At 47.1% G+C, this 24,760-nt stretch overlaps 2 protein-coding genes across 3 annotated transcripts; both read right to left on the bottom strand.

Annotated features, from left to right (window-relative positions):
• Positions 1-3,509, bottom strand: Mfsd10 (major facilitator superfamily domain containing 10). 2 transcript variants are annotated; one of them, XM_028758107.1, is made up of 13 exons: positions 3,224-3,509; positions 2,927-3,119; positions 2,744-2,840; positions 2,416-2,519; positions 1,999-2,157; positions 1,759-1,920; positions 1,418-1,526; positions 1,219-1,330; positions 955-1,063; positions 772-862; positions 641-688; positions 477-566; positions 1-365 (listed from the first exon to the last, which is right to left on the bottom strand). In XM_028758107.1, exons 2-13 carry the CDS (start codon positions 3,098-3,100, stop codon positions 250-252), a joined length of 1,371 nt encoding a protein of 456 aa, XP_028613940.1. In that variant the 5' UTR covers positions 3,101-3,119; positions 3,224-3,509; the 3' UTR covers positions 1-249. The 2 variants fall into 2 exon arrangements, with proteins under 2 accessions (XP_028613940.1, XP_028613939.1); XM_028758106.1 differs by having other exon boundaries at positions 2,927-3,116.
• Positions 3,510-4,692: 1,183 nt separating this feature from the next.
• Positions 4,693-24,609, bottom strand: Nop14 (NOP14 nucleolar protein). Its single transcript, XM_028758105.1, has 18 exons — positions 24,327-24,609; positions 22,656-22,790; positions 21,807-21,948; positions 19,456-19,589; positions 18,965-19,099; positions 17,455-17,577; positions 16,908-17,039; positions 15,117-15,420; positions 14,013-14,143; positions 13,086-13,171; positions 11,800-11,935; positions 9,804-9,905; positions 9,045-9,198; positions 7,559-7,718; positions 7,095-7,242; positions 5,343-5,461; positions 5,053-5,208; positions 4,693-4,809 (listed from the first exon to the last, which is right to left on the bottom strand). The coding sequence occupies exons 1-18, from the start codon at positions 24,519-24,521 to the stop codon at positions 4,710-4,712; spliced, it is 2,592 nt and encodes an 863-aa protein (XP_028613938.1). The 5' UTR covers positions 24,522-24,609; the 3' UTR covers positions 4,693-4,709.
• Between the last annotated feature and the right edge of the window lie 151 nt (positions 24,610-24,760).

The raw sequence follows: 24,760 nt of genomic DNA, 5'->3' as shown, positions 1-24,760 counted from the left end.
CTTGGTACAAAATAGCTGCTTTATTTGGTCATTCAGAAGAATGAGAGATAAAAAAAAATTAGAAGCCTAAAAGGCTTTGGAGTAAGAAAAGGGTGTAGCTGCCCAGGCTTCCTGCTGGGTTACCATCCTCAGAGGAGGGCATGGTGAGCCTCCCTGGGCCAGGAGGAAGGAGTGTGCTAGGGGCAGAGTGGTCTGGGCCCAGGTTCCCACTTGGCAGCAGGACAGCTGGGGTTGGGTGTGGCGGCTCAGTTACTCCTCCTTGGAAGTCTGTGCTGGATGCCTCAGCCTCCGCAGGAGTAAGAAGGGGAGCAGAAAGAGTGCGGAGCACACAGTGAAGCAGACCTGGGCCCCAGTCAGCCAGTACACTGTGGAGAGAGGTGTAAAAACCCAGGCTTTTTACAGCCCTGTTCCTGCCCTGACCGAGCAGAACAGGCAGCTGGGGAAGGCTGCAGGAAGGATTAGCCTGTAGCACTTACCTGAGGCTGCCACCATGGGCCCCACCGCCCTACCTAGGGCGCCTAGGCTCCGCAGAATGCCCATGATTGTGCCTTTCTGCCCTGGAGAACCTGAAGGGGGAAGACTTGTCAGATGCCTGTTGGCTTTCTCCTACCCTGAGTAGCCTTTTAGGGAGGGCTCTCACCATAACTGGAGACCATGGTGGACAGACCAGGCACCACAACAGCAGCAGCTGGTGGGAGAGTATTGGGAGGCACCAGTTAGCCCAGGAGAGGCATGAGGATGTCTGCACCAGCCCTGGCAGAGCCCACTCACCGAAGGAGTAGAGCATCAGTCCCACGCCCAACGTAGGTAGCGTGTGCCCCCAGCCAATTAAGAGGAAGGCTGGTACCAGCAACAGCATTGCCTAGGGAAAACAGAAATCTCAGGACTGGGTTTCCAGCCTGCTGGGGGTCAGAGCACCACCTGTCCTCACCGTGGTGGAAGGAAGTCCCTTACCCGTTTCACAGCTGCAGCTTCCTTGCCAGGGCTAATCCGCCGGGCGTAGGTGCCCTGTATGGTGGCCATGGTGAGGCCGATGAAGAAAAACATCTTGCCCTGCTGCAGGCTAGGAGGTGGAGGGTGAGCACCCAGCCCCCTAGGCCACCAACTGCCTGGGGGATGGGCAAGACCAGCCAGAATACTGGAAGGGGTACCACAAAGGCTTCCTGGACCTGGGGTCTGAGAACCTTGAAGCGGAGGCTCTCTAAGATGGAGACCTACCTGCTGAATTGGAAGCGCTGGTGTGCAAGGAAGCTCAGTGTGTACTCCAGGCCTGAGAACAGGAAGAGGTAGAGGAAGTAGACCAGGCCCAAACGGCGTAAGTTTCTGAGTCCTGCAAGTCAACACAGACCACAGGCTGACCCTTGTTCACGCTGGGTAGTCAAGACTCCAGAGCTCAGTAAGGGGTAAGGCTCCTTACTGTCCTCCACAGGTGGATCCTGACTCTGAGCGACAGCTGCAAAACGAAGCAGGGCCAGGGGGCTGAGCAGGCTGGCAGCAGTGTGGAAGCCCAGGGTGACAGAAGATGCCTGTGGGAGGAAGTGAAGGCTGGCCAGGAGGCTAGGAGCACATAGCCCGGCAGCTTAAGGACCAGGACCTGTGAGGCATTAGGGGCCAAGATCCAGGAAATCCAGGCAGTGCTATGATGCTAACAGCTTGAGGGCAGGCCAGTTTCCCTCTGACAATGGACAATGGTACAAATAAGAAAGGAAACCCCTGCATACCCACAGGAGCCCTCACCCTCCCTGGACCTGGACCTACCCGTTTTTCCTGGGGCAGTGTCTCTGGCAAGAAGCAGAAGATGAACAACATGTCAAAGACTGCAAAGAGTAGGCTGATCCAGGGCACCGTTTCCACAGACAGGAATGCTCCGAGCATGGGACCCAGAGTAAAGGCCAGGGAGAAGGCTACCCCAATGACTGCCTAGGGAAAAGACAACCTGAGCTAGGCAGAGTCTGATGCCCAGACATTAATCCCCATTCCCTGGGTCTGTTCACTCACCATGCCTTGGCTGCGGGTTGAAGGTGAGCCTAGGTCAGCGACAATGGCCGTGGAGAGATTAACGTTCCCCTTGCTGATGCCGCCTATCACTCTGGAGGCCAAGAAGGCCGTAAAGCTCCGAGAGGTAGCCCACACTGCATAGGAGATGGCCAAACCTGTCTGCCAATGAGTGGAGGCCAGGTGGCAGAATCAGTCACTTGAAGCCAGGAAGCACCCAGAGTAAGGCAGGTAAACATATAACAACCCTCAGACCCGGGCCACTTGTGTCCCTGTGCTGTCCTTAGGTGTATTTCGCTTGGTGTAACACCAGGAGCCAGAAGGTCCCTCTAGAAGGGATGAGAGCCCACTATTGGCTGGGGAACCCCACAGCTGCATTCTCCCCTCTCTGCCTGTTAACAGCTGGGTCCAGAGGCTTACCAAGGATAACATCATAACTGGGCGCCTTCCCAGGTAATCAGAAGCAGCTCCTGTGAGTGGTGCAGAGAAGAACTGCAGGAGGGAGAAGGCTGAGCCGATGAGACCTGAGAGACAGAGAGCAGTCAGTCCTAGAGTGTATACCACACTTAGCCCTATACACACAGGCCATCGACTGAAGTTCAGGTGGCCTCAATTAAAAAAACAAACAACAAACAAAACAGACCTGCCAGTTAAAGGAGGCAGGACCTAGGGAGGAGAGGGAGAACCTAGGCGGAACTAGCTCTCCAAGAAAAGGCTGTGGGCCCCAGCATGGCACATAGCGACATACCTCCGAAGAGGACGCTGTTGTACCTCTTCTCCGCTGGCATCCCGATGGATGTGGCAAACCAGTCTACCCCACGCTGCCAGGATCCATAGAGAGGGTCCTGGGTAACAAGGAAAGCAACTTCAGCTGGATGAATCGGTGATAGGCTAGGCAAGGGGTGCTCTCCGCCTTGGGGGAGGGGCTCACTTTTTCGCGGCCGTGACTCTCAAGCAGCCCAGGCAGCAGAGGCAGCAACAGTGTGAACGCCAGGAGGTCGAGTAGCAGGCCAAGGAAGATCACGATGATCACGCGGCGCTCGGACGCGGGCCGAGGCCGTATAGGCGGACGAGGCGTACAGCCTGCATCCCCTGCCCATCCCATGATGGAAGCTCCGATCCTGCTGGGGAAGGAGAGGGTGGTGAAGATGCCCCCGTTGCCAGACATAACGTAAGTGCTTCCAATGCGGTCCTGGCACACCCTTCAAGGCCCGACTCCGTTACCCACCTAGGGCAGCAGTAAGACCAGGGCCGCAGTGTTCAGGGCGCCCCCTGTTGTGAAGCGGGTAACGGGGAGAAGACGGGAAAGCCCGGTTGGGGAGTCGCAGGCGCCCAGAGCACCTGTTCGGGTACCGCTTTGGCCTCCTCGGGCGATGTCCAAACCTTTGCTTCTTACCCACCCACCTGGGACCAGTGCACGTGTGCCGCAGCTCCTGGCGGGGACAAACGGGTAGACGGACAGGGAAGTTCCCTGGATAGCGGCCACACCCCGGAGGCTTCGGAACAGGCACCTCCTCTTCCGGGAGGCCCGGCTGTGGCGGGAACCGGGCTTGGAGCTCCCAGCAGCCAAGTATAGAGGCTGCTCGCGGGCCTCTAGATGCAATAGAAGTTAGCAGTGAAGTTCTAAAGGTCTGGAGTTTGAGACCAGCCAGAGCAGTGCATGTGAGACACTGTCTCCAAAACCCCAAACAAACAGAAAGACTCATCTTTTAGATAACACCACAGTCCTGTCCCTTCAGTGCTGTTAACCTCTTTGAGCCATACCTAACACATTGGCTCTTTCCCAGAGGACACACCACCAGGATGCACTCTTGGGCGATGAGCTCCTCTAGCTGCATTTTTCCCCTTCTAACGACACAAATCTGATGACAAAATCTGGAGGCTCTATAGCTTTTTTTTTTTTTTGGCATGTCCTCCTCAAAGATTGAATGGTAAATTGAACTTATGCCCAGTATCAGATTTGGCCACTCTGCTTCTTGGCTGCAGTTGGGCACGTAGAGGGTGGAGCCCTGTGGTTAATTTAAACATGGAAGAAGCTGGGACTGGAAGGTAGCCTTAGCCAGGCACCAACCAGCCTAGCTGGTGAGTGTCAGGCCCAGGCCACTCTAGGTTTGGGGTCATGCAGGCTGTCCCTGAAGAACCCTAGGGAGAAGTGATAAGGTGAACACTTTTGGTAGATGTAGCCCCTGTAAGCCAAGCCTAATGCCCCTCCAGGGTTGTTGACCAGCTCATTCTGAGCTCCAGGGAACCCACAGCCATTCATTTTGTGCTCCAACAATGCCTTCACTATATCCAAAATCAAATTCCTAATCAGCACCAGCCACCAACCCTTGCACAAGATCTCATACCTCAGAAGCCATAGCAGGTGACAAGGACTCAGCTGGACATAAGATTCAGTCATGTTCAGTCATGTGTGATAAATGGTCTGAGAAGTATGTGGGACGCTATATAGTGTACTTACCCAACCCATGATAGCTTGTTAGTTTTATGGGACAACTGCCTAAAATGTCGTTCTGTGGTGTGGCTATCATCTAACGGTGTGGAGCTCATAGTACATCCAGACCATGTTTCTGAGCTTACTTTATCATTGGAGGACATTATTTTTAAACAGATGCTGAGCATGGCTGGGGAGATGGGACCCCACACTCCACAATGCCCCTCCAGGACCCTTCATTACAACACACAACACACCCTTGCTACATTTACAAAACAATTTATTTTTTGAACTTTTTCCTCTTCAGAGCCTTCCATTCACCTTCTTGCGTGGCCAGACTATTAAAAAGCTGTTTTACCTTGCGCTTTCTTTCTGCATCCCTAAAAAGAAAAAGAAGAAAAAAAAGCAAGTGTTAATTTTGCATCAGTTTTCAGGGTATTTTGCCTTTCTTCTGTTTGAACACTAACAACTCAGAACCATACATGCATGGCTCAACCCTCAGTCCTGCAAAGGCTGCCAAATATCGGTCACCATGCTTCCTGGTGCTGAGAGAAACCAGCAGCATAAGAGTGTGTGTCACACCATAGTGGTGCCCTAGTCCTAAACACACAGTTCCTCCTCACCGTTCCATGATTTCTGAGAGCTGCATCCTGGCCAGGAACTGATTGTCCTTTCGGATCTCCCGGACGGCACCTTTAAATTCCCGCTTGTGTTTGTGAATTAGTCTTTTCCTTTCCTGTTCTTCCTTACTGCTGCCTTGTTTCCGTCCAAACTCGAGCCTACAGAGAGTCAAAAAGGCTACAGAGGTGAGCTGACTGCCAAGTGCAGCATCTCCTGTCACAGGGTGCAAGCAGATGCAGTGCCCTCCTCCAGCCCACCCAGTCCTGGCCTCCTCAGGGCACCCAGCACTCACACTTTGACTAGCCGTGGGGTGAACTGCTTCAGTGGGACGGGCTTGCTCTTCTCACAGATCAGCGGCCGGCAGAGCTGCTTCTGGCTTTCCATTTCTGACAGTATGCTTCGAGACAGCTCCTGAGGAACACATAAAGACATGGTTAAGAGGCCCTACCTGCCACTGCCTAAGCTATACCCAACTGGGCTGTCAGGTATAGCTTGGCTGAGCTGCCATCCTCTATACAGGGAACACATGCAATAAGGACCCCTTAAAAGCTGAGGTGGGCTAGTGAGATGGTTCAGCAGGTAGGCCTCCTGCCACCAAGCCTGAGTTCAATCTCTGGAAACTAAATTTCAAAGGCATTGGCCTCTGTCCTCCATACATATGTCAATGTATACACATCCTGACCCCCAGTGAGAAAGCTGTAACTGTGAAAGCTTGTACCCAGGGTAGCATATGGCCTTTCTGCAGGGGACACAATGGCAAGGCAAGGCACCATCAGCCCATTCTGATTAAGTACACAGGACTGCCTTCCCTGCCTAGGTGACCCGCAGTGTGTTGAGGCAGTTGTCAGAGCAACAGGACGCTATGAGGCAGACAGGATCTCTGCTACCACATAGCTAGGGCACGTCTCTCTAAGGCCTTGGCTTCCAGATATCTCTGAAGTCGTCTAGGGAAGCTTGTAGAAGCCAGATCACTGAGGTCGGTCTTGTCCTTTTCCCTCGCTCAGATGTGTTCAGGAACCCACTGCCTCCTTGCACCCATTGTATAGTCTTAGTCCATCTAAATGTCATTGGAGAACTTAGAAACCACAAACTCCATAACCCTAACTGGCTAGTCTAAATCTGTAGGACCAGAAATACCTTTAAAAAAAAATTGACAAACCAGTCATGTACACAGTGATGCAGTTTGAGGAGGTGCTAGCAACTCAGTATAGTCAAGGGATGGCTTGCTCTAGACTTGGGGAACTCAGCAATCAGTACAGCCATGGTCTGTCTTCAAGTGGCACAGAGACAAGGGTGTAATGTGTACAGGAAGGGTCAGCACTATGGGCAGATAGCAAGCACCCAAAGCTCTGGGCAGGGGCCAGGGAAGAGCAACTGTGAACATCACCAAAACTGAGGGAAAGCCCGTGAGAAGCCCAGAGTGCAGGTGGTGAGGCCAAGGGAAGGTTACTCTGGCCTGCGCTGTAGCCTGAGCTTCTGTCTTTTGTTGTGAATGGAGATACCACTGGGGGTAGGGTACGGAGAAGACAAACAACATGCCTTTTTCTCCAAGGAGCCTGGGCTGGTATGTAGATAACTGGTGATGAGGGTGGAGGCGGCTGAAGGCAGAGGACAGGAGACCAGTCAGGAACAGGGGCACAGAACTGTGAGGAGGGAGGGGAGGACACCCAGGAGGGAGGGAGCAGGCGCAGGCATGGGGGGAGGGCTGTGACCACCACACATGCTATAGCATCGAAAACCTTGTTCAGACACACGGGGAATCCAAGGACCAAGTGAGGGTGTCCCTTCGGGCTTCTTGTCACTTTACAGGATGGAGAGGTCACCCTCAGAAACTGTGGGGTAAGGTGCTTTGGATGGCCTTGAATGAGAGTGGGGCTGTGAAGCTTAGTGTAATTTTATTTTCTCTCTGTGCTTATGAGATTCTAGATGGTTCTGGTAGAGACTTCCCAGTGATGCCTTTTAAGCTGCAACTCCAGTGACAAAAACACTAAGCTAGTGCCAGGTCCCGGACAGGGCAAGGAGCCTAGTTACCGGTAGGCCTCACCTGAAGTTCTTGGGGGAGGTTACAGCCTGCAAGATGCTCTGCCAGGAGGGCTTGATGGGGGCTGACGATGGCACGGAAGGACGGCAGTGCACTGTACATGAGCACGCAGTGCTTCAGCAGGCTCAAACACGAGGCCACGCACGACAGCCTACAAGGGCGAAGGACAATGAAACGGACTCAGTTCATGCTATTTCAGTACTCACTCATGAGCCAATAATGTTGGCAAAAGGAAAAATCCCACGCCCTGCTCAGAAAATCGAAGTGGAATCACATCAGCAGAAAGGCTAAATGGCTCTTTATGGTAGTCTAGGAAATAGTTTGCCCAGACCAGGAGGCACAAGAAATGCAACAATACTTTTGAATGGGGACTCAGTTTCAGTTCCCAATCAAATAAGTATACTTTGAAAACAATGATGCTCATGTTAGGATGTTTATTCTAGATGTCCCTGGGGTGTCACACATACCTGGTGTGATTCGCTTCAGTAGCTGTCAGGGTGCTCAGTCGACTTGCCCAGTGCAAGGGGAGGCTTCCTCTCTGCCATGTGGTCACATCTGCTTTGTTAGAGACTACGAGCAATTCCGAGTTCTTCCCAAGTGCTCTAAAAGGGTGCACCAGAGTGGAACCTGAATCCCAAGCGTGACAGGTCAGAAAGGACCCGGATGTTACTGGCTCAGAAGGCCTGCTCTGCAGTAGCTCAGCCTTTAAAAGTTGTCTGTTCACCAAGCTGGCGGGTCTTGCTAGATACCAGTGAACCCATCCAACTACCTGAATAAGGATGCAAAGGATACCTGTACTACTAGGTAGTGGTAGCTCACACCTTTAATCCCAGCACTTGGGAGGCAGAGGCAGGCAGATTTCTTAGTTCGAGGCCAGCCTGGTCTACAGAGTGAGTTCCAGGACAGCCAGGGTTACACAGAGAAACTGTACCTTGAAAAACCAAAACCAAACCAAACAAACAAGTAAGTAAATAAATAAGTAGACAGGATACCAGTGGGGAAAGCTCTAGAGGGGATGGGGAAGGCAATGTGCCCAACTTAACTTGGAAGCCTGCTAGCAACACACTTCCTATGGCCTTTTTCATAGTTTTCAGGTTATACACTTAGGTCAAGACCAAGATAGCCTTATCCTCGTAGGGATGCCATGCCAGCACCCTTACAGATACATGAACTAGATATAGATAGAGAAAGCAAAAACGGATTCCAAAACTAAAATAGAGTGAGGAGCAGCCAGAATGCTGGAGAGCAGGTAGGCGGAGTTCACCAGAGGTCTAAGCAGGCTGAGAGGAGGGACAAGAACAAGATGTAAACGTCAGTTAACGATGGAGGAAGAGGAACATGCTGGACAGAGCTCAGGCATGGTTAAATGGTAGTGGCTGGTACACGAGGGGCAAGCGCACGGTCAGCTTGTTTCAATCTCCTACTAGGCCCTGGGACCACCTTCCTGACTGCACTCCGGTACCTGCACTTTCTACTGCAGAATCCTCTCCAAGGAACTATACGGTAAAAAGAGAGTTGGGAGTGGTGGTGCACACCTATAGTTTCAGCTATGTGGGAGGCTGAGGCAGGAAATCATTTGAGTCTAGGGATTTGAGACCTGCCTAGGAAAAAGACACTATATTACCCTTCCTCCCTAAAATCGTGAAAGAGGAAGGTAAGATTAATTTTCATAATGTATTTTAGTCCCAAACACTTAAAAGTTCCAATCCTTGAAATCTGCTGCAATACTTTACACGGCTTTGGCATCAGCCTTGGAGAGATGAATATCTAAGTGTAAGGTTGGTATGCAATGTGTGTACATGCATACACACGGATTCAGAGAAAGATAGTTGCTTCCTGGATTGCAGACTTCAGAGTCTTTTTCAATGTTTTCTCAACTTTCCAGAATGCATATATAAATATTAAAAAGCAAGAACTCTAATGCATATTTAAAAGTCTCCATATTCAACTTACCTTGGCTCTTCGTGTTTGGAGTTGCTGTATAAAGAATCCCGAGAAGAAAATTTAAAAGCTCAGGGATGAATCTCCGAGACAGAGACACATACTCCAGGAATAAGCAGCACACAAACAGGCCCTTTATCACATCTTGCAGGGACATGACTGGACACTAGGAAGGAACCACAGAAACGTTACTGCTCTGGAACCATGTTCTAGAATACTAGACTGGGCAGACAACTAGCACCCCACTGAGTATCACAGGAAGCCCTGCATTCTGATAAAGAGGCTTATTGATTATGAAGGATACATGATCACGGGGCATGGTAAGCAGTGTGTCAATACAGGAAAAGGACAGTCTGAACACAAGCCCTTCACAGACTTGGTGACTACTACTTCCTGAAAGCTTGTTTTGGAGTCATGCTCCTCATGTCAGTTTGCACTGCTGAGTCAAGCCTCCCACCCAGCTCTCTCTACCCTGCTCTATCTGGAATAATTGCTCATGCAGAGAGCTCTGGAATGGGACGACGAGGCTGCTGTCTGACCTTGGAACTCCTGATCCTCACAGGTTCTCACAAGCCCTTTGATATGACCAATTTTATGCCAAATTTTAATGGTAAGTAACTATGGACTTATTTTTTGTTATTTTGAGACAGGCTTTCTATACAGTTCAAGCTTGAACTGCTGGATTCATGTGACCCTGTATCACTTGTAATTGAGACTAAAGGTTGTGAGATGTGGGCACGACTCCACCCACCTTTGGAAGACAGGACCCACCTTAGTAAGCATCTGGCTCATACAGATCAGGGCAGGGGTCACAACTGGATGCCAGAAATCAGAGGTTGGAAATAACAGCCCAGTGATTTTCAAATAAATGAGCTGGAAAGGAAGTGTTACAAGACAAATTAAAGGGAAAGTAATGTCTAAAAAGGTCCCATAGCACAACTGGTCTTAAAAGTCCTGGTGAGATAGAGCAGGCAGCGAGCGACAAGCCACCATGACTCACACTAGGTCAGGCCCTCCCTCAATACCTCCCAGGACACACCAGCATTCCCATGCTTTCCCACACAGAGCTGGGCTCATCTGGAATGTCCAGAGGATGGGTTTGTTCTTCCCTGTGGAAACGTTTCCAACCCTCACCTCTAGAAGAACTGGGGCTTCAGGATAACAAAGCTAGGACACTTGCCTCAGTGGACACCAAGTGATGTCCTGTGTCTGCTTGTAGCCAACTGTAGCAGCCAATACCTGTGGTTCTACTCCAAGCACATGTGAAAGCAAGAATAGCCAAAGGTACCAGGAAACCCTCCAGTGCACACAGAGCTTTGCCAATCTGATCAAGCACACTTAGAAACCAGCAGGCACACACTAATAGAACTCACTTCCTTCTGGTCAGGCAGGGACTCTATCACTGTAGAATGACTTGATCCCCACTCCAATTTGGGGCTAGGGGTAAACAGAGCCTGGCAAGCTTCTTGTACACCACAGCTTCTGTTGTATCAGCAGCAGAACCACAGTATGAGCTATAGCTACTACTGTACTGGCAGCCGTGTCTCAGCACAAACAGGCTCATGTGAAGTTTGGTGTATCATGAACACTCATATAAGCTTATCTGAGGTATCTGAGCAGGTATAATTGTAATTAATACCCTCCAACAAAAGAAATGGTGAGAGAGGATGAAGAACCCGACTTGGAACTTAATTAATACCCTCCTACCCCAAATTAATGTCTACAACAGAACTCAACAGCCCTGGCTCAAGTAGGCAAGTGTGTAAGAAGTGAGTTAGGGAGGGTCAAGACCCACCTAACTAGTATGCTGACTCAGGGCAGCCATCTTTCAGCATGCATTAACAAAAACTTAAGCACCCGTGAGTCACTGCTGACTCATTTCAACACAAACACGAGAAAATGAAGTAGCCAGCACTTCTGCGAGTTCTTCAAAGGTACAAAATTCAGTCAATGATAAAGCACGAGAGTATGACAAAATTGTTAAAATCTCGGAGACTTAAATATTTCTCAACATTTGAAAGAAAAGAATGCAGGCTGGAATCATTCTGCAGAAAGTGGTTTTGTTTGTCTTAAACTCCATCTCTACAATTATGATTTGACATAGCCCTATGTAGACACAAGCCAGAATTCTCCTATACATCCATCATTAAGAATGTACACTCGCGGGCTGGACCTAAGCCTCCCACACATATGTAGCAGATGTACAGCTTGGTCATCATGTGGGTCCCAAACAACTGGAGTGTTGGCTATCCCAAAAGCTGCTGCCTATATGTGGGGTATGTTCTTCTAGCTGGGATGCCTTGTCTGGCTTCAGTGGGAGAAGAAGCACCTAGCTCCCAGAGACATGAAGTGCCAGGGTCAGGGGATACCCAGGGCGGCTCCCATGTGCTCAGAGAAGAGGAGGGGAAGAGATTATGGGAGGCAGTGAGCAGGATATAAAGTGAGTATAAACAAACAAACAAACAAAAATAAAAAAGAATGAAAACTATATGCTACTCTCATATCTCCTGCAGTTCTCTCAGATCATTCTGGAAGGTCTAGCTTCAAGCTGTCACCTTTCAACATGATGCTGTCATCTACAAATGTATCCAGCCACATTCATGGGAAATATGGGACACATGGGCTGACAGGCTGGACACCTAAGGGACAGCGAACCTCTCAAAGCCAGGAGCATGTATGCAAGGCCAACTATTCTGTATAACTAATAAAATAAAGTTGGTTTCCAGTGGATGGAAAGAAATGATCTGTGAACCTTGTCTCTGCTTACCACATCCAACCCTGGGAACGCTGCCCGGCCTTTGGTCTCTATGGTTTCTTCCATCTCGTGCATGGCATCTCGGAGAACAAATCTCATGGAGTCACTTGCAGACTCAGGAAACATCTGGCAAAGATTATATAAGTGCCTGTTAAACAAAAACATAACAGAGATGACTTTAGAAAACAAAAGCAAATAGCCAAAACAACAGATCTCCAAACTATGCTCCTGTACAGATGCTAACTCGGCAAGGAAGGACCGGTAGCCTCTAATGGAGATACATTTTTGTTTTGTGGTTGCTGGGTACTGATCCCCATCTCATGCACAGTACGGAGTGAGTACTCTACTGCTGAAATGAGGCCAGCCTGAAGAGTCTACTTTTCTTACGGATGGCTGACCTTTCTAGTGGTTCATGTGACATTTCAAGTAGCACTTTATAATAATATGTATGTTTTTGTCATTTTCTAAAGCCCTGGTCATGGTGTTTAGGCAGTGGTAGGAATATGTGAGGTCCCATGGCTGCTTATAAAATCAATACTGCTGGGAGCATAGTCTAAGTGCTGGCCACAGCACTTCACATGTGAACTTATTCCTCCTCACAAACACTGTAAGAGCATCCATCTTTGTGCATCCTCAGGTGACACACAGGCTAGTTATGCAGTACAGAAGTGGCTGGAGAGTGTCCCCTCTAGGTGCAGATTTTCCCTTATCCCACATGCCAGTACACAGCTCCTGACAGAGATCTTCCAGCCACCAGAGAGTAGGAAACCACCACAGGGGTCACAGGTTACAACTGTGGTAAGGGTCAAACCTCCTATAGCCATCCCTGGGCAAGACAAGGGACATGTTCCCCAGCAGGCACCCTCAGACTCAAGCAAAGCACCTCCTGTGAGGCTGCAGTGAGGCAAGGAGCAGTACTTCTGAACCCACCCAGAGGGCACCTGAGGCTTCAGTGCCAAATGAACAACACAAACTAACGTACTAACTATAACTGTAGCTGTGCTGTAACTGCGCAGTAACTGAAGGGCTCACTAGCTGTGTTTTAGAGTCAACTTGTTGGTACTCTAAGATTATCTCATCCCTGCATGGGTAGCATATGTCAGAGGGGAAAGCTGTGAGCAAGTCATGGCAGTGGGTATGTGCTGTGTGGTCTTTCTATAGCTCTGAGGGCAATCACTTGCCTAAGGTCACATTGCCACTGTCTGCCACAATGACACCAAATGTGTATTATAACATTAGATAGGATGAAAGTATCCAATTCAGCCCATACTCCTCTTGGTACAAGCATTCTTACTTACACAACCAACTTATCGATGGTCTTGAGGTCTGGCGTGCTGTCTGTAGCCAAGTCTCCTATGTATTGCAAAAGGAAGCCAAATAATTTCTGCAGGGACAGATTGGGAGATCACTCAGTATCAAATACCAAATGCTAAACCACAGCCTACAACTCCCAGAACACTTGCACACTGGCCAGAGCCCATGGGGACAAAGGACTTCAGGAGAATATAAACAAAATACAAGCAAAAATCGCTGCTTAGAAACTGCTGGACACAGATGAGGAAAGACAGCTAAGGATAGGACACATTCTTTATGGAATGGGATGGTGTATAACTGGTTAAAACCAAACAGTGATTGAGGCATGGGAGGTAGCTCATGCCGATTATCTCAGGACTCACAAGCTGAGATTGAAGCCCTCTGGGCCACTAAGTATGAGACCATCTCAAAAACAAAACAAAGCTGGGTGTGATGGTACATGCCTATAATCCCTGCACTCAGAGCTTGAGGCTAGCCTGGCCTACAGAGTAAGTTCCAGGGCATCCAAAGATACAGTGAGACCCTTTCTCACAAACAAAAGAAACCATAACAACAATAACAACAACAACAATGAAGAAAGCTGTAGTCCTGCACGGCCTAGACAAGGGTATGATAATCACTATAAGGAATGGAGCCAGTCACAACTCATTTATTCAAAGTCTTGGCTGCCTGATGGGCTGTGAGTCTGTTTCCTGACATGTGAAATGACGGTAACAGGGCTGCTCTGAGGCAGAGAGGAGGAGCCTGATGCCATGTATGGCTTTCTGCTCCTCATTAAGTGCTTTCTGGTGTTACCACAGTGATAACAAACACCAAGGCACTTGGCGCTGTGTCCCTCCAAGCATGTCTAGCATTCACAGAAACAGGACTGTGCTAATACTCCAATACCCAACACATCTACCCCAGCGTACTTCCAATTTTGCTTTGTTTCCTACTGCAAGACTTGGATGGTTGCACTTCTGAATTCTCTCCACCACCAAAAGCTGTTCTTCCATTGATCTTCCTGATAATAAAAACTTCAGCTCCTCAAAGGATTCAGGAGCTATCAAAAACACAAAGCATATTTCACAGTTAACCTTCAACAGGACAACAATCCAGATGGCTACTTACACAGTGTAGGCACAGCTCCTTCACTTTAAGAAAGCTATTTAACTTACATGTTATATAAGGTGTCTAACCTCATACCTAGCTACTCTGTTTTTTTTTTTTTGTTTGTTTGTTTGTTTTTTTTTTTTTGTTTTTCGAGACGGGGTTTCACTGTGTAGCCCTGGCTGTCCTGGAACTCACTCTGTAGACCAGGCTAGCCTCGAACTCAGAAATCCGCCTGCCTCTGCCTCCCAAGTGCTGGGATTAAAGGCGTGCGCCACCACCGCCTGGCCGACCTATGGCTTTCATCAAGTAGTAATTTGCCTGAAGACCCACAAAACATTACATCTCTATGGCAATGCTGGTTTCAGTATAGATGTCAGACAGGATTGGAGCACATACGTGACACAAATCCATTTCCTGAGACTCATACATCAAGTCTCCTCCATGGAAGCCAGCTTTGCTCACTAGTTATCTTTTCTGGAACTAACTTTCAGTCACAGAAAAGTCAAGGTTGCTTGCTATAACTGGAGAGTTTTTCTCTGTTTCAGATCAAAGAACACTACATGTGATAAAAGGTATTTGTTGTGGCTGGAGTATCCAGGTGTAAAGCCTTTGTACAGATGGCCCAGGAATCTACATTCTGCTGCAGAAAGGTGCCTGCTTCATCTGTGCATAGTCACAGAACTCTCTGTGGCCATGGAACCAATGTGAAAGTCATGCTAATATGCAGATCCACAGACACCAGGAATGATAACTGGCCACACAGCAAAGACGTCACAAGTGGGAATGTGACCATGCATTCACAATTGCATCTCCAGGGAGGGAGACTCACAAGTACACATTATGGCCATTATTTAGAAAACAACAAAACCCAACAAGGCCAGAGACTGAATCCCAGACTGAAAACAGAAGAAACAACTGTTTACCTGCAAAGACATAGGGCAGCTCAGCTCCAGCAACCTTTTGAGCTTTCTGGTCATCCCTTGGCAACTTCCCCCCAGGAGGCTGGCGTTGCTCTTTCTTAGGTGTCTCATTTTCCTCCTCACTCTCTGTATTAGATTCTAGGTCTGAGTGGCTGTCTGGGTCATCACTCTCTTCTGGGTCCTCACGGCTCTCGTCATCGTCACCCTCTTCCTCACTGTCATCTTCTCCCTCTTTCTGGTCATTCTCTTGGCCATCTGCTTCCTTGCTTTGCTCTTCCTGAACATCCTCAATGTTCATCTTCCCATCCTAGAAAAAGACCATGGTGATCACGGTTAGAACACTCTGCAGCAACATCAGAATACCACGGCAACATGGTCTCATTCCTTCTCATCTGTGGGGGCTGCCTTGTGCACTTCTGTGAGGTACCCTACACCACAGGAACTGAAGCTCTCTCATAGTGCTTTGGTTCCCTGAGGGTTCATGCATTTAAAGCTTAGTCCTCTGTGGAGCTGTGAGAAGGGAGGGGGCACTGAGAGGTGAGGCCCAGAGGAAGGTCTTTAAGTCAAGAAGGCTCTCAGGAGTTAGCATGGTTTAGTCCCTGATCGTGGGGATTATTAAGGAACATACAAGCCTGGACCTTTTCTCTCCCCTGGACTTCCTGCCCGATGCACATGGTCATTTTCTCTTGCATGGATTTTTATCAATAAGGCCTTTGCCAGGGCTCAGCAAAAGGTGGCACTAACCCCTTACACTTCTAGTAGAGGCTATTGCAACCTCCCAGAGAACCCTGAGCTGAGGTGCTGGGAAAAATGTGGGTTTTGCCGCAGAGCTTATGAAAGTGAAATGCTGACGGTATTTCGAGGTTGTGAGGGCTGAGGGCTAGGGGACAGAGGAGACACAGTGCCTCAGTGCTGGACCTGCTCATGTAAGTGGCTTTCTTGGTATTTTTGTTTTGTTTGAGACACGATTTCTGTGTGTAGCCCTGGCTGTACTAGAACTAGATCTGTAGACAAGACTGGCCTCAAACTCACAGAGATCTACCTGCCTCTGTTTTCCAAGTGCTATGATTAAAGGCATGCACCACCACCACCACCCAGGTTTTTTGGCACTTTTAACACCCAGTTTTATATATTAGACCCTTCCAAAACAGTAGGCCTACCTATTTTCCTTCCCTGAGCTCTGGCTAATACAGTCTAAAATCACTGGTATTTTATAAATGCTCTAGACTAAAATCTACACCAGTACCAAGGATATAACTTAATGGCACAGAGTGTGCTTCACTAACAAATGAGGCCCTGGTCCAGCCCCAGCACCACACAACAAACAAATGGCACCTAGAAACTAATGACTTCACTGAAGAATATTCATGGTGGCACATCCCTCTAGTTGCAGAACTTAGAAGGCAGAATAGTGAGTTCCAGCCTTGCTTGGGCTACATAGCAGGAGCCTTTCCTCCACCCCTCACCCCCCAAATCAAAACCCAGTAACAATTATTAACCAAGAGTTAGCTCTGTCAGTAGTATACCAATTGAAACAACTCATCAGTTTAAAGAACACTGGGAATGGTAGATGTCACCAACTGAGGAACAGCAAAAGAAGCCTAGTCTATATGGTTCTGCCCCAGCCCCTTCTCTAGAGGAAGGACATCTTTCTTTAAAACCTGACACCTGCCATGCTGCAAATATATAATGAGATGCGAGAGAAACTGTTTATAAGGTTTCAATATTCCAGCTATGGTGAACCCCTATGAATAGTAGAAATGTGGTTTTTAAAGGGGGTGTGGGACACCTCACCTTGTAAGAAAGCAAACGCCTATCGTCTTTATCCAGTATAAAGCCATCATTTAAATCATCTGCCGACATATGTTTTGGTTTCTTTTTATTTTCATGTTCATCTTTTCCATGCATTCTTCGAAGTCTTTCAGCCTAAGGCGATAAGGAAAGAGAAGCTGCAAGCTGAGTTCGTCAAATCTCCACAAACACTGAGGTACCAACCAAAGAGGCCTGTGGCAGCGTGCTAAAGGAGCCAGCTGCACAGTATCTGTTTAAACACAGTAACTAAGACCCGAATGCACAGGCGAGGTTTAGATGGTGATGTACTCACTGTTACAAAGAGGCTTCATACACTGTTTGTATTTTACTTTATATGATCATCTTACTAATGAAAAAGACATTCATATCTATACCAATGTAAAATTTAAACATAGCACAATCCAGCCCATCTTCCAAGGTAGAGCAGAAAAGCTTATAAGAGAGCCTGCTGCATTCAGGACCCATGTGAGAGAGCTGAGCCCCGTGAGGGTCCAGCTGAGCCATCCGCTGGGTTACAAGTCCCTCATACCTCCAGTTTCCTGAGTCGCTCCTGCTCCTCTTTGGCTAGCTCCTCGTCCGTTTTCATCCTATTAGAGGGCTGTGCCTTCATTTCAAAGCCAAGCTCACGAACCATCATGTCGTATGCATCGGGCTAAGGGAAAAATAAGATACTTTTCAGAATTGTTTACAAAAAAGTAAAGAACATTCCATTAATGACTAGACACCGTATATAAGGAAGGGGACAAACTATGCCTAAGTCTTTTCTTCTACACAGACAACTGTTCCTGGGGCTAGTGAGATGGCTCAGTGACTAAGAGTACTTGCATGTGCATATAATACTCTAATAAATACTCCTACTCTAATAAATAAATAAAAGCAAGCTGTTGTAATTGGTTCTAAAAACTGAAAAGCAGGTAGACATGTAGGCTACATGGGCATTTCTGCTCATAAAAAATTATTATCGTTATTTTATATGCTCATATATTATATACTTTATACATGATATATAACATATATTTATGTTATTATATATTATTTTTGAGCCAGGGTTTCTCTATATAGTCCTGGCTATCCTTGAACTCTGTAGAGCAGACTGGCCTCAAATTGTGGAGACATACATCTTTAATCCCAGCACTTGGGAGGCAAAAATTATTCTTAAAACATATCAGCTGCTGGGCATAATAGCATGCTTGGGATCCCAGCATTTGGAAGATGGTTGCAGAAGGTCAAGGTCACTCTCGGTGAAACCGATCTCAAAAAAAAAAAAAAAAAGGCAAACCAAATTCCACCCAACTAACACATGTACTGCTATAACAAGAATAAACACCACTCATCTGAGTACTAAGCCTAAAGCACGGGAACCACGGGTGTCACAGCAGTAATCCGGCTGATGCAGAGACACACAGATGGCCATGCTGCAATACAATCCTGTAAAATCCTACTTCCTTAGTAGAATCTTGCTACTAAACAAATGTACCGTTTTCAACAGGTTAGGAAAAATTTAAAAAGGATCACTGTCAAGAGGAAAAGAAATCAAGCATTAAACACAGTACACATGGATATAAGGACCGTAACACAAGTTCAGCTTTCCCATGTTTCTACCTAAAGTACTTCTCACCTGAGAAACACACTAATTCACTTAAGGTAGAAAAAAAGGTAACTTTTGGTCACTTCCACCCTGTAACAAACACAAGGTAAACTAACTGAAAGTTGGGTACAGCACCACAGTCCTTTATTCCTAGCAGGAGGAAGAAGTAGGCAGACTTCTGTGAAACTGAGGCAGGCCTGGTCTACACAGAGAGTTCTAGGCCAGCCAAGGCTACATGGAGGGATTCTGTCTAAAATCAAATCAAATCAAATCAAATCAACAAACAAAAAAGAAGAAGCATTTATAAGGTTAGCAAAATGACTCAGTGGACCCAAGTCTGCACAAATACTAAAACCAGCCCTAAGAGTTAAGAGCCAAAGATGTTAAAATGTCAAAGTCAACAGATAGTAAGCTCACTGTTGCTTCTTGTGAAGTGAAGGGTGCCACCCACCTGGGGTTTTTCCTTTTTCTCTTTGTTTTCTGACTTCTTAGATTTGCGTGACAGGAGAATCTGGATTTCTTTCCAGTCTTGGTCTAGCTTCTCTGTGAGCTCAAGGGCATCTTCTCTTTGAGCCTGTCTTTCTCTCTGTGGAATAAATCCAACAAATACAAACCACACACCATTATTATTAGACTTTCACTAGTGGCCTGGAATCAAGGCTAAGCACACACACAATGACCTACTTAATATGAAACTCGTCGACATGAAAGAAAGGACCAGAAGCAAGTGTAAATTTCTAAGTTAAACAGAAATAACTTCCTGCTACTACATATCCAAACACTGCACGTTTAATAAACTATAGTGTTTTACAAATACTAAAGCCAACAAAAACATCAGAGGTATAAGCTTCAGGGAGATCTAGAATATTCCTTCTCAAAATGAATGGTCCTATATTAAGTTCAGATAAAAATTAAGTACGGAGCAGTCGGTCAGCAGCCCACCTTCTCCTGCTTTGACTTCGCAATGAGCTCTTCGATCAGCTCTTTCCGTGTCTTTGGCTTGTCTCCATCCTCACCTTCCTTCTGAGAGGTGTTCTTGTGGACCCCACCACCAAAGTGGGAAGCAGTCAGCTCAGCTGCAGACAGACAGCAGAAGACACTGTGAAGCCCCGGCTCTAACTCTGCAGCCATTTTTTGGGTAGAACTCTATCAACGTTTCCCTAAGGGCAGTTTTTAAATTAGTCTTTTTATACGTGATGTGAGTATGGGCACTGTGTGTCATGGCAATCAATGAGAAGTCAGCGGACAATTGTGGACTCTCAGTTCTCTCGCTCTACCTTTATGTAGGTTTTGGGGATCAAACTGAGGTTCTCAGGTGATGGCATAAGCACGTACTCCCCCCACCCCCTCATCAGTTTCTCTGACTTTATTAGGTCATGTCTTTATTGCCTCCACGTTAAGACAAAGCTCAGCTTCATCTCAGCTTTTCTACTCTTGGTCTCACAGCAAAGCTTCCAGGGTCTTCTGCTTCATCTTCAGTCTCCCTGTCTTCTAGCATTGCCCTGGCTCCCCAGCAGAGTCTCACTGACCTACAAGCCAGCTCCTAGTCGTCTTCATACCAGTAGGCTCGCTACACCCTCACTCTCTGCAGAAAGTGCTCTACTTGGCTTCCAGCCAACATGCCTGGGCACCTTCAAGATTCTCTCTCTGCCTTCTCCGACTCTTCAGGCTTCAGCTCTTCTCTGTTTTGATTACATGTTTGCATGGAGAGCCTCGGATACTGAGTGTCCTACTCTACTGCGCTCCTCCTATTGCCTTAGCACAGGCTCTCTTACTGAACCTCAACTCAAGCCGACCACCTACCAGCCCCAGGGATCCTCCTGCCTCTGTCCCCTCAGTGCCATGCCAAGATTTTTCTGTGTTGATGTCTTTAAAATCATAATTATTAGTATGTGTATGACTGAGTGAGGACGGGATTACATACCACAGCACACATGTGGAGGTCAGAGGAGAGCTGTGGAGCTGTTTGATCTCACATTACCAGGCTTGAGGAGCATGCTCATCTTTCTCACTGCGCCGTCCTGCTAGCCCCACAGCTAGTCTTTCTTTCTGTGAGTGCTATGGCTGCTCATGCTTGCCCTCTCACTCACTGAGCACCTCCCCAACCCATGCCATTCTTTCTACATGGTCTTGCTCATTTGGTGGCCTTGGTTCCCATCTCTCCCACTGACCACGGATGTTTCTCTACAGACTCCTCTAAATCTATGTAAAAATTCTCCCCATTTCAGCGAATGGCAATCCAATGTCTCAGTGATTAGGCCAACACCTTTATAATCATCCTATTTCCCTTTCTCCCATATTCATATTCAAATTACCAGGAAATCCTGTTAGGGTGACCCACCAGACAATGGAATGTGGTGACATAAACCGTTCACTGGTTCCGCTTGCCAAATATAGATAGAGCCCATGTGGCTCTGCTTGCTGTCTACCTACCGCTGTCTCTTCCCACCGCCAAGCCACCAGCCTTCCAGCAGTTCCCACCTCAGACCCCCCCACATTCACTGTTTCTCCCATGGGAAGCCTCCTGGCTCCTAGGGGGACAGTCTTTATACCAATGCCTTCTCAGTGAGCCTAGCAATGTCGACCTGATGGCATTCCCAGCCCTCTCCCCTCACACAGACAAAACAATTTAGTGATGTAACTGTTTACACTGAGTCTGCCATCTGATATGAACTGCTCTTGGTATTTTGTTCTCTCACATTTCCCTAGAACTAAGAATGTCCCCGTCACATAAACTATGAATGAATGAATGAAGATTCCTGAATCTCCTTGTAAATTTGGTCTATTTGATACAGTCATATATTAATGTTAAGTAAAGTCAACATTTACTCTACTTATGTTGTTTACTTACAGGCACAGGCTAAACATCAGTTCCTGCACAAAGCTGACCTATAACAGTCCAACATGAATGCCATGGCTACATCTATTAGGTCAGAATTTATGAACGCTTAGGGAGCGAGGCAATGCAGAAGAGCTCTTGCTAAGTCAATGAGGTGGGTTCTTCTGCAGTTCTAACCGTTTCTCTGTGCTTAGAGGTAAAATTGGCAATTATGATAGTAAACTGAGAGAACGGTAGAACGGTACTACCTGCTTTCTCAGCCCCTACAGGCATCGGTCACACACACCAACCTAATGCTCGGAGACAAACACACAAAACAAACCCAAAAGCAAACAGCCCTGACCCGCGCAGTTCATCAAGAGGTTAAAACATCATTTTCAGGAGAAAGTCCAACAAGAAACACACTGTCCCATGCTCCACGTTACCAGGCTTCTGTGGTGGCACCCCAACTTACCGGACAATGCACCTCGGTCTTCAGTATCACTGTCACTATCCACAATGTCATTGTGCTTTTCAATGTCAGCCAAGGACTGGCCGTAATGAGTCAATTCTTCATCTTCATTTAGGTTGTAGATGTTCTTTTTCTCATGATATCGCTTGACAAAGAGGGTTAAAGTCAGTTACTTAAAAGTATTATGTTTACTTCCTAGAAAATTAGTTATTTTCCATTATAGGTGAAATATGAGAGCACAAGATAATCCGTCTGAAAAATTATTCTGGATCATTTGAAAGATGACTGGAATACACACACAACTTGTAGAGAAAATTCTTTTTTTGTTTGTTTGTTTTGCTTTGTTTTTCGGGACAGGGTTTCTCTGTGTATCCCTGGCTGTCCTGGAACTCACTCTGTAGACCAGGCTGGCCTCGAACTCAGAAATCCGCCTGCCACTGCCTCCCAAGTGCTGGGATTAAAGGCGTGTGCCACCACTGCCCAGCTGTAGAGAAAATTCTTACATAAGTCATCTACGCTAAGCTAAGCTCCTGCTCAGTCCTCCCCATTGGCAATGGTTCTCCACTCACTTGTTCTCCATCCAACAAAGCTGAAGGCAGGACCTTAAACAACCCAGTGCCAGTCACTACTTACTATTTGCTCTCATAAAGGTATTTATCTACTAGTAACTAGCATGTCTTGAAAGTACCTTCCCCTCTGTCTACCCAGATGAGACACACCACTTGAGACATATCCCCTGTACATGGCAGGCGAACAACTCAGAGGCATACATGAACAAGGAGAAGCACCCTTTTCCTTGGCTTGCCTTGTGTAAAGTTTATAGCAAAGACTTCCCTGCCATTTTTTCCATACCTGTTGTTCCAGAGCAAATCTCTTCATCATCCTCTCCTCTGGACTTATGTTGCTATTGTACTCCCCAAAGCGTTTGTCTGTGAACACATTGGACTTGTTCCTTTCCTTGTACTCCTTTAGTAAAGTCTGTGTTCTCTGGAAAACACACACATCAATGATTCTCACACAAAAGCTCTATAGTCTTCACTGAAGAGGCCACCAGAAGGGGCTGTATGTAAAGCTGAGAAGAACAGTTTGCCACCTTATTTAATGCTCATAACCAGTACAAATGGCAGAGTATAGTACATGAAACTCAAGGCTTACCTAGAAATGGCAGATGTGGCTCTTTTAGATGCCACATTATTCTATCTCCAAATGTCCCCTCTGCCATCCTTGGCCTAAAGTGTATACTGGTGAAATATTAGTCAGTCATTTGCACTTTCTATAATGCAAACACTGGACCACATACAGAACAGTGTCAGCTCCTTGCAGTATGGATATTTTACACAATTCAAAAGATATTTCCTTCAATTTAAAGATCTCATGTAAACTGGATCCTTTGTAACAAAGTACAGATTAGTAGCTGTGAAGGACAAAAACCAAGTCTTACTTATCTCCTTTGCAAATATTACCAATAAGTCTAACCTATTAATTTTCTCAAAGTAACCATGAATTGCCTTTTGCTTACTCATTTATTTTATTTCTTTATTGAGATTCAACTGGAAGTTTTGAGTCTCACTATGTAGCCCTTAAACTCAGAGATCCACCTGTCTCCGCTTCCCCGGAGATTAAAACCATGCAACACAAACTTCTTTTTAAAAGCCAAATGAACATCAGCAGTTACATATAGAATGCCATTTGTTGAACTGAATTTGAAAGGAAGGTACAGTATACTCTTGAGATGGGGCCATAAGAACAAGAAGGAAGGAAGCTATGAGGTTATCCCCAAAAGGTACTATTCCAGTGACTTCCCAAGGGACAAGCTCATGAAATTCAGAGAAAGGACATTTTTCAAACATTCCAAGAGCATGCTCTATGAATCCTATCCATGGATCGAATGCTGGCATGGCCAAAGCATACAGAGCAGAAGTAATTAACGTCAGCTCAGACGTGATTAACTCTGCCTAAGCCTTAGGCCCTAAAGGATCTAAGAGAAGTCAAGAAGAATGTATACCTGGAAGATCCCAAGGAGAAAGAGTTCCCAGAGGAAGGGTATTCGATATCAAGCAAAGGAGAGGTAGTGTTATGCCTCAGTCCTGATCTTTTTTTGCTGGCTAGTTTAAGACAAATTTGACACAGAGTATAGTCATCAGAAAGAAGGGAATTTCAATTGGAAAAGATACCTCTACAAGATCGGGCTGCAAGCAAGCCTAAAGAGCATTTTCCTAATTAGTGATTGACAGGGGAGGGCCCAGATATTGTGGATGGGGCCACCCATGTGCTGGCGGTTCTAGGTTCTTTAAGAAAGCAGGCTAAGCAAACCATGGAGAGCAAGCCTTAGTAAACCGCACCCCTCCATGACTTCCGCATTAGCTCCTGTCTCCAGGTTCCTGCCTTGTTTGAGCTTCTGCCTTTAATTTCCTTAATGGTGGGAATATAGAAGTGTAAGCCAAATAAATCTTTTTCTCCCCAAACTTCTTTGGCTAGCCATTGGGCATAGTACGCAGATCCTGGTAGTGCCTGCCCCCTTACCTTCCTAATGGCCCGAGCGCGGGACACCCCGGGCAGGCCCACATCGTGGCGCGTCTTCCTGCCAAGGATCTGGAACTTCTGCCGGTTGACTTTCACTTCAAATGGGTTTGGGTTAGTCTTCGCCGGGCCTCCGAACGCCCCTGCGGGCGCTCTGTGGACCTGCCTCCGCGCTCCAGTCCGCTTCGCCTTCCCCATGACATTCACTCTGCCACACTTTAAAAGACAGTGCCTACAGTTCAAGAAACTCGTGCATAGGATGCAGATGCAAAACCACGCCCAGCTTCGTCTCGCAATGAATGCGTCAGCTTCCTGTACTTCGCGAGAAGTACACAAGTCCTGGATGACACTAAACAGGCGCTCCAGTTTACTGGATTAAAGACTACAACTCCCAGGAGGCCACACTTCCTCGACTTCCTGTCGCTGGGCCTTATGGG

The sequence above is a fragment of the Grammomys surdaster genome, unplaced genomic scaffold (genome assembly GCF_004785775.1).
Source record: "Grammomys surdaster isolate TR1022 unplaced genomic scaffold, NIH_TR_1.0 126187, whole genome shotgun sequence".
Lineage (NCBI taxonomy): Eukaryota > Metazoa > Chordata > Mammalia > Rodentia > Muridae > Grammomys > Grammomys surdaster.
The sequence above is the reverse complement of the archived record's forward strand: the minus strand, read 5'-3'. Positions and strand labels throughout refer to the sequence as shown.

What these genes read in the sequence shown, in the direction of transcription:
- Nop14 (XM_028758105.1), bottom strand. Translation starts at nt 24,521, where the DNA reads ATGGGGAAGGCGAAGCGGACTGGAGCGCGGAGGCAGGTCCACAGAGCG. An exon ending in GGCGTTTGCTTTCTTACAAG is followed by an intron (nt 15,421 to 16,907) that starts GTGAGGTGTCCC and finishes GTCTTTTTCTAG; the next exon opens with GATGGGAAGATGAACATTGA. An exon ending in TGAGCCAGATGCTTACTAAG is followed by an intron (nt 9,199 to 9,803) that starts GTGGGTCCTGTC and finishes GTTCCTTCCTAG; the next exon opens with TGTCCAGTCATGTCCCTGCA.
- Mfsd10 (XM_028758107.1), bottom strand. Translation starts at nt 3,100, where the DNA reads ATGGGATGGGCAGGGGATGCAGGCTGTACGCCTCGTCCGCCTATACGG. An exon ending in CAACAGCGTCCTCTTCGGAG is followed by an intron (nt 2,520 to 2,743) that starts GTATGTCGCTAT and finishes TCTGTCTCTCAG; the next exon opens with GTCTCATCGGCTCAGCCTTC. An exon ending in GCCCATGGTGGCAGCCTCAG is followed by an intron (nt 366 to 476) that starts GTAAGTGCTACA and finishes CTCTCTCCACAG; the next exon opens with TGTACTGGCTGACTGGGGCC.